The following is a 21337-nucleotide window of genomic DNA, read 5'->3' as shown; positions in this document are numbered from 1 at the left end:
CAAGGAGTTATTGTAAGAATTAAGTAAGGCAAAAACCTTACATTGTTTGATATCGCTTTACGTCTGAAACATATTTTTTGAATTGTATATACAATGCATAAATTATCCCTGCTCTCATCTAAGGCCAAGCCTCCACTTTAAGCCGGGTCACCTCCCCTCTGTCTTACCCAAGCACATCACTCCTGCACTTGTTCCCACTCTGCCAGCACCAAGGTTTTTCTCTCTACAGGGTCATGTTTTACAGTCCACACACATGCTATAAATCATCTCATTTTAAACACTGATCTCACGAGCCTGTATCTTCCTTCACCTGCTGCCCCATCACCTGCTCCTCTTTTCAGAAAAATGGCTTGAAAGTGTCATCCACACTCACTGTTGCCACTGCTCCTCTGATTTGCGCTTTCTATCATGCCACCAAAATTGCACTTGTGAGAGTCACCAATGACCACCACACTGCAGAGTCCAGTCATGCTTTTCCAGTCCTCTTCCCACTGCAGCCCTCAGCAACACCGACAGATGATTGCTCTGTCCTTCCTGAAGGGGTTTCTTGTCTTGGCCTCAAGACCCACTCTTTCTCTCTGTTTCTCTCTCCCTTGCAGTCTCAGACTCCCTGCCAGTTCCTTATCATCTTCCTAACCTGTAAACATTGAAGCCCAGGAATCAGTCCTCTCCTTAACATATACTTGCTCATAAGTGATCTCATCCACTCCTATGGGCTTATATATCATTGATTTAATTTCTATATCCAGCTCCAATCTCTCCCCTAAACTGCAGACTTGTACGTCCAGCTTCCTAGCCAACATTTCCAATCAGGTGCATAGTAGAGACCTCAAAACAGACCTGTTGATTTCCCTCCTGAAAAAAAACCCCTGTTTGTGCAGAATTCTTCTGCAGCCTAGGAAGTAAGAGGGAACTCTGTTCTCCTGGAGACTCAAGCCAAAAACCTTGGAGCCGGCCTCAATTTCCTTCTTTCTCTCATATCATTCTTCCTATTCTGTGGTAAATCCTTTGGGCTTCACCTCTTAAAAATATCAGGAATCCAATTGCATCTTATCACATCCATCACTCAAATGTTTCTTCACCAGAGCATCCTTTCCTGGCCTTCCTATGTAAAATATTACACACACACATGCTCACTCCCTTTCTCTCAAGAGTCTCTCTCTCTCTCTCTCTCTCTCTGTCTCTCTCTGTCTCCTTTCCCACCCCCGGTTACTTTTACCCTGTTTATTTTTCCTTCACAGCACTTATCTTTACCTGACCTGTTATACATCTCTTAACTTGTTTGTTGCCTGTCTTTCCCACTATAGAATGTACGTGACATGAAAGCGGAGGCTTTCTCTGTTTTGTACATTTCTATATCTCCAGTAGGCAGAACAGTTTCTCCCACATATCAAACATATAATAAATATTTGTGGATTGAAAGCACGAATATATGAGGGAATGTTTACATTAAGTCTTAGGAATAAAGTGGGGGAAATGGGTTTCAAAACTAGACAAACCTGAATTCCAATCTCAGCACTCTTAATTACCTGCTGGATGACCTTCCATTACTCAACTGGTGTATTTCCTTCTCTAATGATAATATATCGAAGTATTGTTATGAGAGTGAAAAAAAGTGTTGTAAAACACCTAGCATAATGGCTGTGAATAGTCAACGAATGGGGCGTCACATTCTTCTTTCGTATTTCCCACTGCATTCACCACAGCAATAACAAAGGATAGTCCATTAAATGTTTTGCTTACCTACAAAGCTAGCATTTATTGTAGGCTCATTACTTGCCAGGCCTTGTGCTAAGTACTTTACAGTTACTATCTCTCAAAAATATTATGAGATAAGTACTATTCATTTTCCCTATTTTACAGATGAGCAGATAAGGCACAAAAAGACTGAGTAACCTATCAAAAACCACCCAGCCAAAATGTGATAGATCAGGGTGTGTACCCACACTGCCTGAGTCCGGAGTCCAGGCTCTCTGCTGCCCTACAAGACTGCCTACAACATTTCGGGCATTGTTCTTAGCACATGGATAATTAAAAGAAAAAAAACACTCATCTGTACTTTAAGGTACAGTGACTAGCAAGAGGGAAAAAGGCGTACGCACACAACTCTAACAGGTTTTAACCCTGGCTATGCATGGGAATCACCTCGGCAAATACACGGAGCTATCTCTACCACAGCCCTATTGAATTACATCCCCTGGAACTGGGCCCCCCGGAATCTCAGTTTTTAAGCTTCCCCAAGTGAATCTTCTCTACAGTCAGAGGTAAGAACTCAGCAATGGCCAGGGTAGAGAAATATATTAAAAGCTCAAGGGAAGGGCTCTGGGAGAAAATCTCTCTAAAATGACAGTAAGTCTGCAGCTGAAAAGAGGTTACTTTTGGTGAAGGCTTCTGATATCTGGCAGAAAAGTGCCTGCCGTGGGGAGAATCAAGGCACTGTCATCTACCTAAGAGTTCAGTGAAACTATGTTGAGCACTTATTTGCTTCAAGGTAGCTGTGAATTTGCTTCAAGAGTTTATATTCAAGTATTGGCGAAAGCATCTACCTAATATACAGAAAGTCATTTTATTTCCTGGCCTTTAATTTTATCATCTATAAAAAGGGAGGGAAATGTTGCATATATCAGACAATTGCTTTGGTGAGTAAATGTGATCATTCATACCAAGTAGATGTGTATTACCCAGTGCAAATTAAGAGCTTAATAAAAATTAGCTATTATTAATACTCTTTATATTAGTAGAGGGCCCGGAAATCAGTTCTTGGTCTCTGTACATTTTGGGGGGTGGAGTTTAAGAAATTTTAAAAAAATTGACAAATAATTGTACATATTCATGGCATATGTAGTGATGTTTTGACACCTACCATGAACAGTGATCAGATTAGGGTAATTAGCATATTCATCATCTCAAACACTTATCCTTTCTTTGTGTTAGAAATGTTTAATATACTCCTCCCAGATATTTGAAGCTAATATATTATTGTTAACTATAGTCATCATACAGTGGTATAGAACACTGGAACTTATCCCTCCTATCCAGCTATAAATGTGTGTCCTTTAACAAATCTCTCCCTATCCCTCTCTACACTTGTGTGTTTTGATACAACATGCTGATAGGAAGAATCCTGGGCCTGCAGTTCAGAGTCATCTAGATTCCAGTCCTCTTCACACGTGATATCCCCTTGAGAAATTGACTAATCCTGCTATGCCTCAGAGTCAAACGACAATATAATGAAACTTGGTGGTGTTGGCATCAGATTAAGGGATATGTGCTTTGGGAAGTATATCCCCCTCTTAAATCTTCCCATATTAAATTAGAAGTGGTAACCCATTTTCAGGAGTTTCTAATATAATCCATAAGGAACTCAGCAGAGGAAGAACAGATACTCAAGTTTAATAAAAACTAACTGAGCACCAGGCATTCTCCCTGTGTTATCACAGGAGGATGATTATCCCAAGTCTGCATGGTATTATCCACATTTTACAGGTGAAAAGAGTGAGGGAGGACTTGTGAGATGAAATATTTGGTTCCAAATGCCTTTCACTTTGGAATCAGATAAACTAGAGTTCTAATTATGACTTAAAGTGATTTATCCTCTGAGTGTGTTTTTTTTCAACTTTAAAATAGAAGTAATAATGCTTCCTTTCCATGTTTAATTGTAAGAATCAAGACATTGAATGCAATGTGCCTGGTAGCCACCTAATAGATGGCACCTGTACTTACACTGACAGATCTGGATCTTACCAGCATGACATCAAACTTCTTCAGTTGCAAATCTGGGGTTCCTCCCACTTTGCTTGTTCCCAGCAAAAGAGGCTCCTGTTTTCATTCTTTAACTCTTTCAACCTACATCACCTTCACTGGTGTTTGCCTGTAACACACACTGATCAGTGCTGTTTTGATTTGTGTTTCTGGATCTATTTTTTGTCTTTGGTTTTTGCGCCCCAAGGCAATTCCTTCATTTTGACTCAATTTTATAAATCTAATAGAAAAATCACCGGCAGTGAAATCACTGCCATCGTTAGAGAGACTGGCTCATTAGTTTTCTGAGTCATTGTTTCCTCACTGGCAGACTGAACTGAGAGAAAAGATGGGCTGAGAGGGCCAAGGCCTTTATCTTCAAAAGTGTCTGCAAAAGCACAGTTAGTAGAAAAAGCAAACAGGAGGCAAATAAATGTATGACTTTGAAGATATGTATGAAAGCCTGCTCTGGATCTTATTGTTGATACATGAGAATGTCACTTTTTCGGAAATTTTGGGAGCAAATTCAGTATTCTGTGAACCGCCTTGCAAGAGCAGTTATTCATTTATTTATTCATTTATTCAAAAAATACAAACACACACATAAAGAACATCTCTATTATGTGTCAGATATTAGCTGGGCGATGGGTTCACAGGAAGTAAAAATAGGTATGGGTCCTGCTATTATGGTAGGCAAATAAATTAACCTAATAAATTAATGTAAACTGTGACAAATGCAGCAATGGAGAGGATATGACATTAGGACAAGATCTAATGAGGCTTTGTTATGCACAGGAAGATTAGGAGAGCTTCCCTAAAGAAGTGTCACTTGAGCTGAGATCTGAAGGATGAGTCAAACTTAACTAGGAAGAATGAGAAAGAGGATATTTTAGGCAAAGGAGAGTACATTTGCAAGTTCCAGTCCCCAGAGGGTCATGGTGAAAGCAAGATTCTGAGGGAAAGTCATTGTAGCTGGAGCACAGAGACCAACATGGGGTACAGTGGAAATGAGGCTATCAAGTGATGTGACCCTGTGTGCCTCTGTAACGTAAATTACAGAGTTTCATCTTAAGCCAGAGAACAACTGTAAATTATCAAGGGGTGTACATTTTTAAAAAAAGAAAATATCATATTTGCTGCATGAAAAGATTTGTGTGACTGCTGTGAGGAAAATACGTTAGAAGAGCTAAGAGCGGATTAGCACGCAGTCATGCGTTGCTTAATGATGGGAATATGTTCTGAGAAATGCATGTTCGGCAGTTTCATCATTGGGGAAATATAGGCTGTGCTTACATAAATCTAGATCATAGAGCTGACTACACACCCAGGCTATATGGTATAGCCTATTGCTCCTAGGTTACAAACCTGTACAGCATGTTACAGTCCTGAATTCTGTGGGCAATTGTCACACAATGGTAAGTATTTCCATATTTAAACATATCTAAACGTAGAAAAGCTTCACTAAAAATACAATTTGAAAATCTTATGGAATCGCCATTGTATATGTGGTTGGTTATTGACCAAAATGTCATTATGCAGTACATGAATATATTTTAAGGGGTAGAACACACAAAACAGATAAGTGGTCACTAGAAACAGTCCTTACTGTTACATTTTGTAGAGTTGTAAATGGCTGTAGGTGTGCCCTCAAATTCCTGAATGTCTATCTGTGACTGTATCTGAATAGAACTGCTTATAAACATGGAAACCTGTTTATTGTCTTGACATCCAGACAAAGAATTTTTTATTCTCAATGAGCAGTGGCAGAAACACATTCTGTTCTGTTTGGAAGTAGCAGTAAACATTCCAGGCATAGGGGTGAGTGTGCTCTTCCAGGCAGACCACTTACAAGAGCATGATGTTTGGAAGAAAAGGAAAGGCAGTCTTAGGACAGAACCACTAAGAATGTTTTCATATCATGTTTATTCAGCAAGATATAGCTGCTGCGTCAAAGCCTCCAGAAAGAATTGTGCATATGCTCAGTTGCATATATTCCTATAGAAACAGCAAGGCAGCCCTCTCAGGGGAGTTGACCAACAGTCACTCTTACAAGCCAAGGTTAGGATGCCACATCTACCTTAATTAATAATCTTTTCATTGTCCTATAACCCAGATGACAGGATGTTTAAGCATGGGAGTCGGAACCCCAAATGTAAACTCCTGCAGAAGCTAAGCACGTAGCATGAACCAAAAAAAAAAAAAAAAAAAAGCATGATACTATCTGTTGTGAATTTGTGAGTTCAAGCCCTGTCTAAAGGCAACACAATTCAGTTTAAAAAACAAAAACAAAAAGAAAGAAAGAAAGAAAAGATATTGTGCAAGGAAAGCAGAGCTGCACCAGTCCTGTAGCACACCTATTCCCATCCCATTAGAAAGAATTATAAAATTTCTATGCAAGAGAAGACTTCTGAATTCTTCTATACCAGTCCTTCACAGGAGCCCTGAACCCCCTCGCAACACTCCTGACCAGATAGCAACAGACAGATCACCCCCTCTCAAACCTGGCCATTCTACTTCTGGACAATGCCAAGTATGCCTAAGTCTTTACATTGCACTGAAATCTATTTCTTGGAACTACCAAATAAGAAACCTGAGGCCCTTTCCACATGAAAACTCTACATGAGAATGAGGAGGGTTTTCATATTCTGTACAGCCTAAAGATTTCAAATTCCTTCAAGCAGGGCCCTATGACTTCAGGGTGATAATAAGCATTTAGGTGGCTAGCCCTGTTCTGAGTGTTTTAATGTATTAGCTCACTTAGTGCTAATTACAGCCTAGTTAATGGAAAGCATTTATTGTGCCCATTTTACAGATGCAGACATCAAGGCCCAGAAAGATAATTAAGTTGCCCAAAGTCACATAGTTAGCAAGCAGGAGAGGTGGGATTTAGACCCAGGTAGGCTGGCTCCACACCTCTGTTCTCCCGCTTCTGAGATGGAAGGAAAACACAGGCTTTACTGTCACAGTCCTGCGTTTGAATAAAAGCTCCAACATGTCCCCTGGCCAACTGACTGCCCCTAACTAAGCCTCTGTTTCTTTATCTGTAAGGTGATGGTCATAAAGTTTACTTCAGTATTGCTGTGAGATTAAATAAAATAATGCATGCAAAGAAGTAGCACAGTGCCTTGCACATACTGGGCATGCAGCAAAGACTGAGGAAGTAAATGGGTGAATAATTAAATGAAGACCTCCTGGCCCTACCGTCCTGTATTGGTTCACTAAGGCTGCCATAACAAAATGCCAGAGTCTGGGTGGCTTAAACAACAGTAGTTTATTTTCTCACAGTCCTGGAGGCTGAAAGTCTCAGATCCAGTTGCCAGCAAGCTGGTTTCTCCTAGGGCCTCTCTCCTTGGCTTGCTGATGTCCGCCTTCTAAACTGAGTCCTCGTGTGGTCTTTTTTCTGCATTTCTCTTCTTGCAAAAACACCACCAGTCCTGTTAAATTAAGGTCCCACCCCTAATAACCTCATTTAACCATAATTATCTCCTTAATGGCCCTATTATTAAATGCAGCCACATTTAATAATGTTGGGGGTTGGGGTTTCAAACTATGACTTTGCAGGGAGACACAGTTTAGTCCACAGCACCTCCCTCCCAAAGCTTTCTCACTCTTTGCCCCAATTCTCAAGCAAAAGACCTATTTTAGGTTGTCTTAGGAGTTCAGCCAGAAACAGGGAGTTACAGCATAAATAAGGACAAAAGACTAATAACAAGTGTATAATATATGATCACCGCAAATCATTGTTCCACAATGCAGACTGTATAGTATTTTTCTGCAGCCTAGAAATAATGCAAACAAGCTACAAGGTATTAGCCCCTGATCTCCTCTAACTTTCCTCTTCACTCACCTCACTCCAGCCACACCGGCCTCCTTGCCGTTCTTCAAACAGACCACGTACATCCCCTCTCCTGGGGGATGTACACCTCTGTTTCCTCCTGAGGGCTTATCAAGACACATGCCTGCCATGCAGTCCATTCTTTATAGTGTATCCTTGAGGTGTTTTCCCCTCTTCACAGAGTTACTACTCAGGTCAGCACATTGTTCTAAGGTATTCCCAGGAATGTCAGAAACAGTCAAACCACTTTGCATGTAAGTACAGAGGCCAAAACACCACCAGGTCATAGCAAAGGAAAGGGACTTTCTACTTGTGGCTCCCTCTGCCTGGAACGCTCTTCCCTCAGCCACATGGTTCTTTTCCTCACTTCTTTTGTCTTTGTACAATCATCCTACATACAGGCCTTCCTGCCTACTTTGTCTGAAAAGCATGCCTCCCATCACTCACCCTTCATCTCACTCCCTAGATATTCTTACTACTTGGCATATTATGTGTTTGTTTATCATTTCTTTCTCTTGCTAGACTGCTAGCTTTGTGAGAACTGGTTCTTTGTGTTTTCGCTCATTGTTGTACCTGGCATATAGTAGTGAATGATAAATCTTTGTTGGATGAATGAATAATCATCATGGTTAGTAGCAGCAAAAGGCTAAAAGTTGGTCTCCCTTTTTCTAGAATAGTAGTTTCCAAATGTTAGCTACCATAAATAAGAATTATCTACAGTATTTGGCTTAAAATGCAGATTTGTACTCAGTAACCAAAAATCTGGGTAGTCCTATGGCACTTTTAATTAGAAGATCTCAAAGCAATCCCCCACACTGTCATCAACAAAGCTTTGTCACTGAGGTGTTAGACACCATGAAGATATGGTAGAAAAGGGTTAAACAAATGAATGAAAAGCAAATAATAAAAATAAAGAAAATGAAGATCTGGGGACTTACAGCCCCCTAAAGATCTAAATCAGTAGATCCTGAGCTGAGCCCAAGAATCACCATCTTCAAGAAGTACCCCAGTGCCTTTTGAGGAAAAAACCCGAAGCATAATATTTCAAGAAACTTTGTCCTAGGATGACAAAGTTTAAAAAAAAATGGCACCGCTGAACTTTGCGTACTCTCCTCCCTTCTTCCATGTCTAGTTCAGGGTATGGAAACTCTGGACTTAGCGCCAGGGAACAACGATGGTGGAGAAAAGGGGATTATATGTGCTGTTTATAATGCCCAGTTCTCTAAGTCTCAGTTGGAGAGAGCATAGCTGCAGACCTGCTAAAGGAAGGATGTTACAGGTGAACTCAGAAGCGAAGGAACAATGTCAGTTTTCTCCCTTGCCTGTATACAGAGCTATTTTCTAAATGGCTGCTGTAGCCTGTGAGGAGAGGAGGGCACCCACTGGCCCTTGACAGTCCTCATCAAGTCAGACAGCCAGAGTTGGAAGTGACATGGAAGCCCTTTTTAGATCCTGCCCACCATCTTGCGGAGAGGTTAACCCCAAACCACGGGTGAACTACCCAAAACCACACAGAGAATTAGTGTAAACTACGAGGACTGAACCAGCCTGTGGGCTCCACGGTGGTGTTTTGGCCTCTGTACTTACAAGCAAAGTGGTTTGACTGTTTCTGAGGTTCCTGGGAATACCTTAGAACAATGTGCTGACCTGAGTAGCAACTCTGTGAAGAGGGAAAAACACCTTAAGGATACACTGTAAAGAATCGACTACATGGCAGGCATATGTCTTGATAAGCCCTCAGGAGAGAACCAGCCTCAAGGTATTTTTAAATGGCTGAGGGAGGCATGTGTAATGGCACTATTATTTTACTGTTTTTTTTTTTTAAAGGAAACTCATCTTTCTTTGAAATTGGCCCTAGTTACACACAGAATGAGCTGAAAAGACTCTCCGCTGTTATTAAGCCTTCAAGAATGTTCTCATAAGTGCTACCTTCCTCACACCGAGCACCTAACAAGGTAGTTCAGGACCAGGGCACATGTTACATGTTTGCTCACACTGAGCCCCTGAAGCATCACTAAGTAGTGGGCCAAGTCTGAGTGTTTTGAGCTCAGGGCTGGGGATTTGGGACAGTCATTTTTTATGAACTGGTTCTCCTACAATTTCTCCAGTCCAATCTCAAGCATGACCCTGTGCCAGCTTTCATTTGTCCCTGTCTGACTGACCTACGCTAAGCGTTCTGTACCTCCTGGGAACAGCCTCCTTCAAATTCACTTTATTTGCAGTTATTTCTAGTCTTCTGTTTGGAAATTGTGTTTTAAACTTTGATTCAGATAAATTAGAGCTGAGATGATAAATGGAAGTGATCCTATAGGTGAGGTGGTGGCCAAGGCTCTCATTACAATTCTCTGTTGATCCTCAGATATGCTAGGGTATCATACAAAATTATTTATTTGAATAATTATTTATTGGAAACAGCATTATCAGGTCATGGCACAGACCTCACCAAACTGATTAAAGTTTGAGGCTTCCAGTGATACCCAGTGTTCATTTAAAAACCCACTTGCCCAGCAAGACCCAATTTTATGGCAAGGAAGAAGAAAGGCATCTTCACTCTGTGAATTCTAGCTTTTTATAAGTGAGACTCTCAAAGCTTGCCACTTAACAGGGTAAACAAATGAAATAAGATACATAAAAGCATCTGAAACAGTGCCTGGGGCTTGGAAGGGACTCAATAAATGTTTCATTCTGCTCTTCCAGCTGCCTTTGTCTACAGAGGAAATTTAGTGTTGGGCCATTTGTTCATCCCTTTATTAAGTATTACTTGAGCACCTACTATGTGTTGAACATGCTTCTAGACACTGAGTATACAGTGCTGTAGAAGACAGATGGATCTCTGCTCTCATCTTACATTCTGGTGGGAGGAAATGGCTGATTAATCATGACAAGCATTAGATCCAAATTAAGGTAGGAACTAAAAACAAGACATGAACAAGGAGATTCAGATAAAATTGAAATGATGAACTTACATACACTTAACTGCAGAAATTGACTCCAAATTGGTCCTCCTGCAAGTAGGCTTCATAGATGGTCTCCATGGTAGGTTTCTGAGCAGTTGTGGCTCATTTGGGTGCTTATTGGTAAGTATTTTTCAGGCCCCAGTTGCAGATATCTCTTTTCCCATCTTGTACTCTAATTTTGCACGGGATGGTGGGCAGATGCATGATCCTGCACAGAAGTAGAGCCCGCTGGGATCTATCTGGGTCTTCAGACCCAAGGGACAGCATTCATTTCTTCAGTGTTTTTGAAGCCTCTGTGATGTACAGGCAGAGGTCAGGTTCTGGACCAATTACAATGAATACTGCCACCCACATCATGGTATTTGCATATTAGTAGGGGAAAATAGCCATAGGGAACATCAGTAACTTTTAACATAGTGACAAGGGCTGGGAAGAACATAACAACAGGATAAATCATGGTAGTGACTGAGGGGTGATGGGCTACCAGCAATTGGGCAGACAGGGAAGGCATCTCTGAAGAGATGCATTTGAACAGAGGCTTGACTGATGGGAAAGGGTCAGCAAAGCGAAGAGCCCAGTGGTGAGCATTCCAGGCAGAGGGAACTGCAAGCACAGAGGACTAGACAAAGGCTAGAATAAATTCAATATAGTATTCAAAGAATAGAAAAGTCATCATGGAATACTGCATCTTTTCATGGTGGGGTTTGCAGTTTTGTTTAAAAAAAAATAATAATCTCAAATACTTAAGCCCTCCTACTTCATTATACTTTTAAAAGAAGCAGTGTATCTTAGTAGTTAGAAAACTTGGATTCTGGGGCAGTTTACTTAATCCTACAAGGGGATAATTTGGCCCTAGATCAGACCACCTGGGTTCAATCCTGGATTTTCTACCTACTAGCTAAGTGATGTTGAGCGTTACAGAATCTTACTGTGCCTTGTTTGTCATAAAGGGGAGATAAGAATAATCCTATTGCAAAGAAATCATTTGGTGATAAACTGGGATAATGAACATAAAGTGTTTACCAGCATAGGGAAAGTACCCAAAATATGTTGGCTATTATAATTCCTTCCTTGTTTCCTCTAGAAGTTTATTTTCTTGATCATTGTTGCCATCCTTTTGTCCCACCAGCCACTCATTGAACAGAAATCTATACATAAAGTAGAAAATAGTTTCCCAAGAACTTTATAATTTGGGTGCAGTTGAAATCTTTGAAAAGTTATCAATGTAATCTAATAAGGGAAGTGTTTAATGTCATTTAATAATGTCACTTAAAATTCTCATTAAATTGATTCTAGGCCCTGGAGAATTCTGTCCCCGGGGGACACTATATAGTATTCCTCCATCAAACTCATTCTCCTTTCCCTGATTTTTCATAGCTTTTATCACCCATTCATGTTATGCATTTACTTATTTTGTTGCTTAACTTATAAGAATGTAAGCTCTATGGGAACAAGGATTTGGCCTGCTCGTTCAATGAGCCATCCCCAGTTCCCTCTGATAGTGTTCAAATAATAGAACTCAATAAGTTCTTGTTTATTGAATTTATGTCTCTATACACCCCTAAAAAATATACCAGGAAGTGGGTTTGTTAATGGGTCAAAAAACCTTGGTTCTGAAAGGATCCCATAACACAATCTGAGTGCCAGTTTCTCCATAACCCAGGAGGGCAATGACTCTACAACAGGAACTGATCTAATAAATACAAAACATTACATAAATTTATTACTTATTCCCTCAACAAACATTTATTAGGTCTTGACTTTATGCCAGGCAGAGTATTAGATGCTGGTAAACATGGGTAAATAAAAAAGAGTCCCTGGAGAGTACAGTCTTGTGGTTAATCACTCTAATTCTCATAAAAATCAATATTATCTGTTCTTATGAATCTGAAGACTAGAACCTGGAGAATAAATAAAACCTTCTGGCAATGTGCCTGTGAGTGGGCAGTCAGGAAATGCTGTTCCCGGTCTGACTCATCCCTCCTCACACCACTCTTAGGGTATTGGTGGTTTTCAGTACTATTCTATGCCATTCTACAGATGGCATGGATACATATCCCATGATACACAAAAGTTTCTCGCTCACTCAACACATACTTGTACACACACATACATCCCAATGTAAAATTCTCATTCAGCACCAAAATGAATGTTAGGAAACAAAGAACCTGAGTACACAAATGTATTTATGTATATATTTATACATATGTATATTTACAATTACATACCTATATATACATATACATACATGTACACACACACATACACCCCTTTCTCTCTCTCAGAGATTCAAGGATAAGTTCCCATCCTACCTTTTTTTTGCCTAACAATTTACTCACATGTAGCTAAGTTTTTCTTGGATCATAATGCCAGAAGTCACTCTGTCTTTAGCTCTTTCTGATTTGAATACTGGTTACCTAAATAAGCCTGTGGTATAGACTCTTTCAGACAATTGATTCCACTGCCCCTGTTGCTGTGACTTACCTATCTTAGGCACATATTAATATTTTTTTTTTCCTGAAGCTACTGTGGGTTCCTTCAAGAGTTGTATGCTGGAGTGGTTAAGCTGTCATTAGACTGCCCAGGTTCCCTGGGCTCTACTGCATGCTAACTTGGGCAAAGTTACTTAGCCTCTCTGGTATACAGTTTGCTCATCTAAAAACTTGAGTCATGATAAGACTGTATAGGTTTAATGTGGAATTAAATGAGCTAATTCATGTAGTGGTTAGCAAAATTTCTGACACATTTCAATAGCTTCATAGAATTTGTTGATTTTCTTTTTCATACTTCCTCTCTGCTGTTTCCATCACTTGCTAATCTAGACACAAATTAAGCCATTACTAAATTTCACAAAATGTCTTTCTAATGCTATGTTTCAATGGATTTTAAGGACAGGATTAATTCTCCAAATGCATAAAAATAATTGCATTTAATCAAAACCACAATGAAATACCATCTCACACCAGCCAGAATTGCTACTATTAAAAAGTCAAAAAAACAACAGATGCTGGTGAGGTTGCAGAGAAAAAGGAATGCTTTTACCCTGTTGGTCAGAAGGTAAACTATTTCAACCATTGTGGAAGACAGTGTGGCAATTCCTCAAAGACTTAGAAGCAGAAATACCATTTGACTCAGCAATCCCATTACTAGGTGTATACCCAAATGAATATAAATTGTTCTGTTACGAAGACACATGCATGTACGTGTTCATTACACAACTATTCACAATAGCAAAGACATGGAATCAATGATAGACTGGATAATCAATGATAGCCCATCAATGATAGACTGGATAAAGAAAATGTGGTACATAGACACCATGGAATACTATGCAGCCAAAAAAAGGAATGAGATCATGTCCTTTTCAGAGACATGGATGGAGCTGGAGGCCATTATCCTTAGCAAACTAACATAGGAACAGAAAAACCAAATACTGCATGTTATCTCTTATAAGTGGGAACTCAATGATGAGAACACATGGACACATGGGGGGAACAACACACACTGGGGTCTGTTGGAAGGTGGAGGGTGGGAGGAGGGAGAGCATCAAGAAGAAAATAGCTAATAGATGCTGAGCTTAGTTCCTGGGTGATGGGATGATCTGTGCAGCAAACCATCATGGCACACTTTTACCTGTGTAACAAACCTGCACATCCTGCACATGTATCCCTGAACTTAAAATGAAAGTTGGAAATTTAAAAAAATAATCACTGTACTTTATACCACAAAATATTAATATAGAACACGAAAATTCTAAGAAAATTCATTGAGAAAAAGCAACAAATATTACAACACTTTGTGAAGTGATTTAGTATGATTATATTTTTATAGTACCAAATAACCAGGTAGAAAATTAAAATTTTAATCAATTATCTAGACACAAACTTTTTTTTTCCCTTTAGTTTTCATCAAAACATTTGCAGTTATATAAAGACAGACTCTTGGTCTTTGAGGTTTTTATCTTCCTAAGACTTTTCTTAACTATTTTTCTCTTTCCATTCTCTCCTATTTCAAACTAAACTTCTTGGCAGATGTAAATGACTTTCTATTTTGCATGTAATTTTGTTTCTTAGATAACAGAATAAGTGGGTCAAGCTAAGCCCCAAGATTAAATGGTCTAGCAAAGTCAGTCTTTCTGATTTTCCTGAACTCAAAGTCTTTAGAGTCTACTTATTCGAGGTGTTATTCTAACAGAAGACAAAGGGATTCAGAGTGAATGACCTGACTTTGGTTTGTCCTTCTGATATGGTTTGGCTCTGTGTCCCCACCCAAATCTCATGTTAAATTGTAATCCTCACATGTTCAAGAAGGGGCCTAGGGGGAGGTGATTGGATCATGGGGGAGACAATCCCCCTTGCTATTCTCGTGATAGAGTTCTCATGAGATCTAATGGTTGAAACATGTGGCACCTTCTCCCCTCACTCTCTCTCTTTCTCTCCTGCTACCATGTAAGATGTGCCTTGCTTCCCCTTCGCCTTCTGCCATGATTGTAAGTTTCCTGAGGCCTCCCCAGCCATGCAGAACTGTGAGTCAATTAAACTTCTTTTCTTTATAAATTACCCAGTCTCAGGCAGTTCTTTATACAATAGCAGTGTGAGAACGAACTAATGCACCTTCCTTCTGGGAATGATGTTAAATGAGCCGAGTTCAGAGTTTGCTACCAAAGTTTCATCTGGCTGTCATGATATAAAGTGTTCTCTCTCCCTTCCTCTTCCTCCCTGCCCCATATCTCCCCCTTCTACCACCATCACTGATTACCAAATGGGTTGTTTAAAAAAGTTTCAGTCATCAGTCATTCAAAGTCTTTCTTATCATTACCTGGTTTTGTGGTCTTGAGAAACTAATGGAAACATTCCAAAACTCATACATCTTATCTATAAAGTGCACATTATAATAGGATCTAATTCAGAGGGTTGATGTAATAAATAAATGAGATAATTTAGCACCTTGACAGGAATAAAAGGTCAATTGAACATATACAATCATTATTATTACAAGAAATATGTAATAGTTCTATAAGAAGAGAGAGGGTATAGGCAAAGGAAAAAAATATGGATTTTAAACTTTACTTATTTCCTTTTAAGTAAAGAAAAAATAAACATGGACTCATTCCAAAGAAGTGACATTTAGAAGAGCAGTGGTGTGAGAGCTTGAGAGTATATTCCTTTCATTGTCATTCACTGCAATATTCCACAGATAAGTAATAAGGACCTACTATGGATCATTATTTTATTATGGGTCACTATTATTTTAGATGCTGGGAAAATGCTAATGAATAAAACAAACAATAATAGGAAAAATATTCTAAATAAATAACTTAGGTTAGCTACAAAAATTGTGAAGAAGATAATACAGGACAGTGTGATAATGAAATACTGAGTGGCCATTAAATATGGTGGTCCAGGAAGCTGAAGATTTGAAGGACGTGAGGTCATCAACCATATAAAAATCAGGGGAGAGGATCTTCTAGACAGAATGAAGAGCAAGTAAAAGGGACCTTAAGCAGTAATGAGCTTACTCTGTTAGCATAAAAGAAAGCAGAGCAGTGTGGCTAGAGCTTAGTTTGCAAGAGGAAGAATGATGAAGCCAGAGTCAGTATAGAAGGTAGGGGCCAGGCCATATATGGCCTTAAACACCATGATAAGAAACTTGGCTTTATTTTCAGTGTAATAGGAAACCTTTGCAGTTTAAAGTAGGTCAAGGACTTAATTTTTTTATTTTTAAGCTATTTGGTTGCTGTGTAGAGATAAATGATAGGGAAACAAGAGTAGGAGGCAGGAATACCAATAAGAGGCTATCACAGTTGGTGGACAAGAAAGGACAGAGGCTTGGATTAATGCAACAGCAGAGAAGCTGTAAAGAAATGAATAGATATTGGATCAATTATTTTGGAGGCAGAGTTGATAGGATTGCTAGTAAATTGGATAAGTTTAAGTATGGTGTCAATCGGGAAATATGAGTGGCATCCCTGTGATGAAGGCTTGACTTGCTATGTAGGCTTATAGATAGCAAAGAATGAGGATGCATCACCTCCCAATCCACCATCTGTCTGTATCCCAAACCACCTACAACCTTCCCAACCCCATTCCAGTCAGAAGTCATCTAAGCAAAAGGAAGTACAGTCTAGCTATGAGTATCTTCTCAGGTTCATTCCACAAATTGTCATTCATATTTGTTACTATGTTCTAGACTAAGTTATGAGTACTGACAGTAGCAAGCAAGATAGACACACCTCTGTTCCAGTGCAACTTATGTTTTTTGTTTGTTTGCTTGTTTTGTTTTGGTTTTTTTGAGACACAGTCTCGCTCTGTTGCCCAGACTGGAGTGTAGTGGCACGATCTTGGCTCACTGCAACCTCTGCCTCCCGGGTTCAGGCAATTCTCCTGCCTCAGCCTCCCAAGTAGCTGGGACTACAGGCACCTACCACCACGCCCAGCTAATTTTTGTATTTTTAGTAGAGACGGGGTTTCACCATATTGGCCAGGCTGGTCTTGAACTCCTGAACTTGTGATCCACCTGCCTCGGCTTCCCAAAGTGCTGGGATTACAGGCATGAGCCACCGTGCCTGGCCTGCAACTTATGTTCTAATGGGGGAAGTTGTACTGTAAAAAGGAAATACAACAAAATATCAGGCACCTAAAACTACTATGACAAAATAGGGATAGGAGAATATGTTAGTAACTGTTGGATTGCTACATTAGAATAGATATTCAAGGGCCTCTATTCAAGGGTATCAGAGTTCTGTTTGAGTAAAATTAACTTTAGCTATGTATCATCCATCCATGGAGTGACATCAAATAGGCCATGAGTTTTGGGAAGAGAACAGAATGAGAGGTGTAGATGGTAGTTAAAGCCATGCGCCTGGGTGGTTATTAAGAGAAAAAGTAGAAATTGAAAATAGAAGGAGCCCCAGGACCAAATACTTATTGGCCTGACTTCCTGATCAGTAATCTTCTCTACTTCTATAGTACAGCAGCTTTTAAATCCATTGATTGCATTCTTAATTTGAGTATTTAATATTTGTTTTCTTAACCTAAGGTTTTCATTTGTCACTATGGCATGGTCTCATAATTTTCAAAAAATCAAAAAACAGTAGATGTTGGCATGGATGCAGTGAACAGTGAACACTTCTACACTGCTGGTGGGAATGTAAACTAGCACAGCCACTATGAAAAACAATATGAAGAGTGTAGATATTCTTTACGAAACTAAAAGTAGAACTACCATTTGATCCAGAAATCCCACACCTGGGTATCTACCCAGAGGAAAAGAACTCATTATTTGAAAAAGATACTTGCACAAGCATGTTTATAGCAGCACAACTTACAATAGCAAAATTGTGGGACCAACCCAAATGTCCATCAATAAACAAGTGGATAAAGAAACTGTGATATATATACATATGATCGAATACTACACAGCCATAAAAAAGAATGAATTAACAGCATTTGCAGTGACCTGGATGAGAATGGAGACTATATTCTAAGTGAAGTAACTCAAAAATGGAACACCAAACATCTGTGTTTTCACTGATATGTGAGAGCTAAACTATGAGGATGCAAAGGCATAAGAATGCTATAGTGGACTTTGCGGACTTAAGGGGAAGAGAGAGAGAGGGGCGAGAGCTAAAATACTATAAATATGGTGCAGTGCGTACTGCTTGGGTGATAGGTGCACCAAAATCTCACAAATCACCACTAAAGAACTTACTCGTGTAACCAAACAAAATAGACACACCTCTGTTCCAGTGCCATTCTTACAGGAGTAAGGCGGTATCACATTGTGGTTTTCATTTGCATTTCCCTGATCATTAGTGATGTTGAGCATTTTTTCTTTTTTTCTTTTTTTTATTATTATTATACTTTAAGTTCTAGGGTACATGTGCATAACGTGCAGGTTTGTTACATATGTATACTTGTGCCATGTTGCTGTGCTGCACCCATCAACTCGTCAGCACCCAACAACTCGTCATTTACATCAGGTATAACTCCCAATGCAATCCCTCCCCCCTCCCCCCCTCCCCATAATAGGCCCTGGTGTGTGATGTCCCCCTTCCCAAGTCCAAGTGATCTCATTGTTCAGTTCCCACCTATGAGTGAGAACATGCGGTGTTTGGTTTTCTGTTCTTGTGATAGTTTGCTAAGAATGATGGTTTCCAGCTGCATCCATGTCCCTACAAAGGACACAAACTCATCCTTTTTTATGGCTGCATAGTATTCCATGGTGTATATGTGCCACATTTTCTTAATCCAGTCTGTCACTGATGGACATTTGGGTTGATTCCAAGTCTTTGCTATTGTGAATAGTGCCGCAATGAACATACGTGTGCATGTGTCTTTATAGCAGCATGATTTATAATCCTTTGGATATATACCCAGTAATGGGATGGCTGGGTCATATGGTACATCTAGTTCTAGATCCTTGAGGAATCACCATACTGTTTTCCATAATGGTTGAACTAGTTTACAATCCCACCAACAGTGTAAAAGTGTTTCTATTTCTCCACATCCTCTCCAGCACCTGTTGTTTCCTGACTTTTGAATGATCGCCATTCTAACTGGTGTGAGATGGTATCTCATTGTGGTTTTGATTTGCATTTCTCTGATGGCCAGTGATGATGAGCATTTTTTCATGTGTCTGTTGGCTGTATGAATGTCTTCTTTTGAGAAATGTCTGTTCATATCCTTTGCCCACTTTTTGATGGGGTTGTTTGTTTTTTTCTTGTAAATTTGTTTGAGTTCTTTGTAGGTTCTGGAGATTAGCCCTTTGTCAGATGAGTAGATTGCAAAAATTTTCTCCCATTCTGTAGGTTGCCTGTTCACTCTGATGGTAGTTTCTTTTGCTGTGCAGAAGCTTCTTAGTTTAATTAGATCCCATTTGTCAATTTTGGCTTTTGCTGCCGTTACTTTTGGTGTTTTAGACATGAAGAGCATTTTTTCATATGTTTGTTGGCCATTTATATATCTCCTTTTGATAATTGTCTATTCATGTCCTTAGCCCACTTTTTGATGGGATTGTTTGTTTTTTTCTTACTGATTTGTTTGAGTTGTTGTAAGATACTAGTCCTTTGTCAGATGTATAGATTGTGAAGATTTTCTCCTACTCTATGGGTTGTCTGTTTACTCTGCTGACTGTTCCTTTTGCTGTGCAAAAGCTCTGTAGTTTAATTAGGTCCTAGCTATTTATCTTTGTTTTTCTTGCATTTGCTTTGGGTTATTGGTCATTAAATCTTTGCCTAAGTCAATGTCTAGAAGGTTTCTTCCAATGCTATCTTCTAGAATTTTTATAGTTTCAGGTCTTAAGTTTAAATCAATCTTGAGTTGATTTTTGTATAAGATGAGAGACGAGGATCCAGTTTCATTATCCTACATGTGGTTAGCCGATTATCCCAGCACCATTTGTTGAAAAGAGTGTCCTTTCCCCACTTTATGTTTTTGTTTGCTTTGTCAAAGATCAGTTGACTGTAAGTATTTGGGTTTATTTCTGGGTTCTCTATTCTTTTCCATTGGTCTGTGTGCCTAAATACAAAGCATAGAAAATGAGAAAAAAGCCAAAAGATACATGGGATATAGTAAAAAGGTCTAACATATTTTTAATTGAGGTTCAAGAAGATGACAGAGAGGTAATGAGCCATATCAATATTTGAGGAGATACAGACTGAGATTTTTCTAAAATTGATGAAAACCATTGAACTACAGATTTAAGAACTGTTATAACTCCAGTCAAGATAAATTTTTTAAAAAATAACTATGCCTAGCCACATCATAGTAGAATTGCTAAGAAATGAAACAGCATCTTAAAACTGGAGACAAACACATACTACCATTAAAACAAAAACAGTTGGACAGCTGAATTTTTAATGAAATTATGGAACCCCAAAGACAGTAGAGTCACAGCTTTAAAATGCTGAAAGGAGCTAACTGCCACTCTAGAATGTTCTATCTAATAAAATAACCTTTAAGATAAAAGCAAAATAAAGATGTTTTTAAATCAGTAAAATATGAGATAATTTATTGCAAGGAGAGACATACATTTAAAATACAGAAGTGAGTGAACAATAATGAAAAGTGTTGTAAGTTGATGGAAAAAATGACAGAAATAATAACATGTAAAGTTTAAAACGGGACAAAAATAACACAAATAACAGAAGGAAGGGATTAAGGGAGTTAAAGTTTTTAAGCTCTCTTACACTTTGGGGAAAGTAGTAAGATAGCTAATATAAATTAGACTTTAAAAATTAATAGATATATGCGGTAATTTCTAGTGCAACCAATATTTTTAAAATGGTAAAATAATTCATGAGTTACAAGCTAATAGAGGGAAATTTCAGAAGTTAAAAATACATTCCTAGGCCAAAATAAAACAAATAAACCTATGGTAGTTACATTAATTGTAAATGGACTAAAAAGCTAAAGGCTAGTTCTAGAACTGAATTTTTAAAAATTGTATTATCAATATGCATGATAAAATCTCTCAGCAAGCTACAGGTAGAAGGGAACATTTTAATGGGATATTTTCATAGAGAATATGAAAGTACTTACAGGCAAACTGTTTAGAATAAATAGGTAATTTTGCAAGGTGTTCAGATACCTAATTAACATGTAAATTGAACTTGTATCTTCACATGATAACAACAAACATTTAAAATGATTTTGGGGGGTTATATCATTTCTAAGAGCAACAAAATATCAAATACTTAGGAATAAATCTAAGCAAAGAGGCTCAAAACATCAATACCAAAAACTTTATTAGCAGAAAGTAAGAAAGACAAGTGACTAGAGGAATATATCATGTTCACAGATGG

General features: G+C 38.8%; 1 protein-coding gene across 6 annotated transcripts in view; it reads left to right on the top strand.

The window, feature by feature from the left end:
• The window catches only part of PPP2R2B (protein phosphatase 2 regulatory subunit Bbeta), a 476090-nt gene that overhangs the window by 30683 nt on the left and 424070 nt on the right, over nt 1-21337 (top strand). The window contains exon 3 of one of the 6 annotated variants that reach the window (XM_025388128.1): nt 14987-15058. The exons of the other annotated variants lie outside the window; for them this stretch is intronic. Coding sequence (XP_025243913.1) covers nt 15049-15058 — 10 coding nt within the window. The 5' untranslated portion in view covers nt 14987-15048. The remainder of the gene's footprint in view (nt 1-14986; nt 15059-21337) is intronic. 6 annotated transcript variants of the gene reach the window in all.

This window comes from Theropithecus gelada, chromosome 6 (genome assembly GCF_003255815.1).
Source record: "Theropithecus gelada isolate Dixy chromosome 6, Tgel_1.0, whole genome shotgun sequence".
Classification (NCBI taxonomy): Eukaryota; Metazoa; Chordata; class Mammalia; order Primates; family Cercopithecidae; genus Theropithecus; species Theropithecus gelada.
The sequence above is the reverse complement of the archived record's forward strand: the minus strand, read 5'-3'. Positions and strand labels throughout refer to the sequence as shown.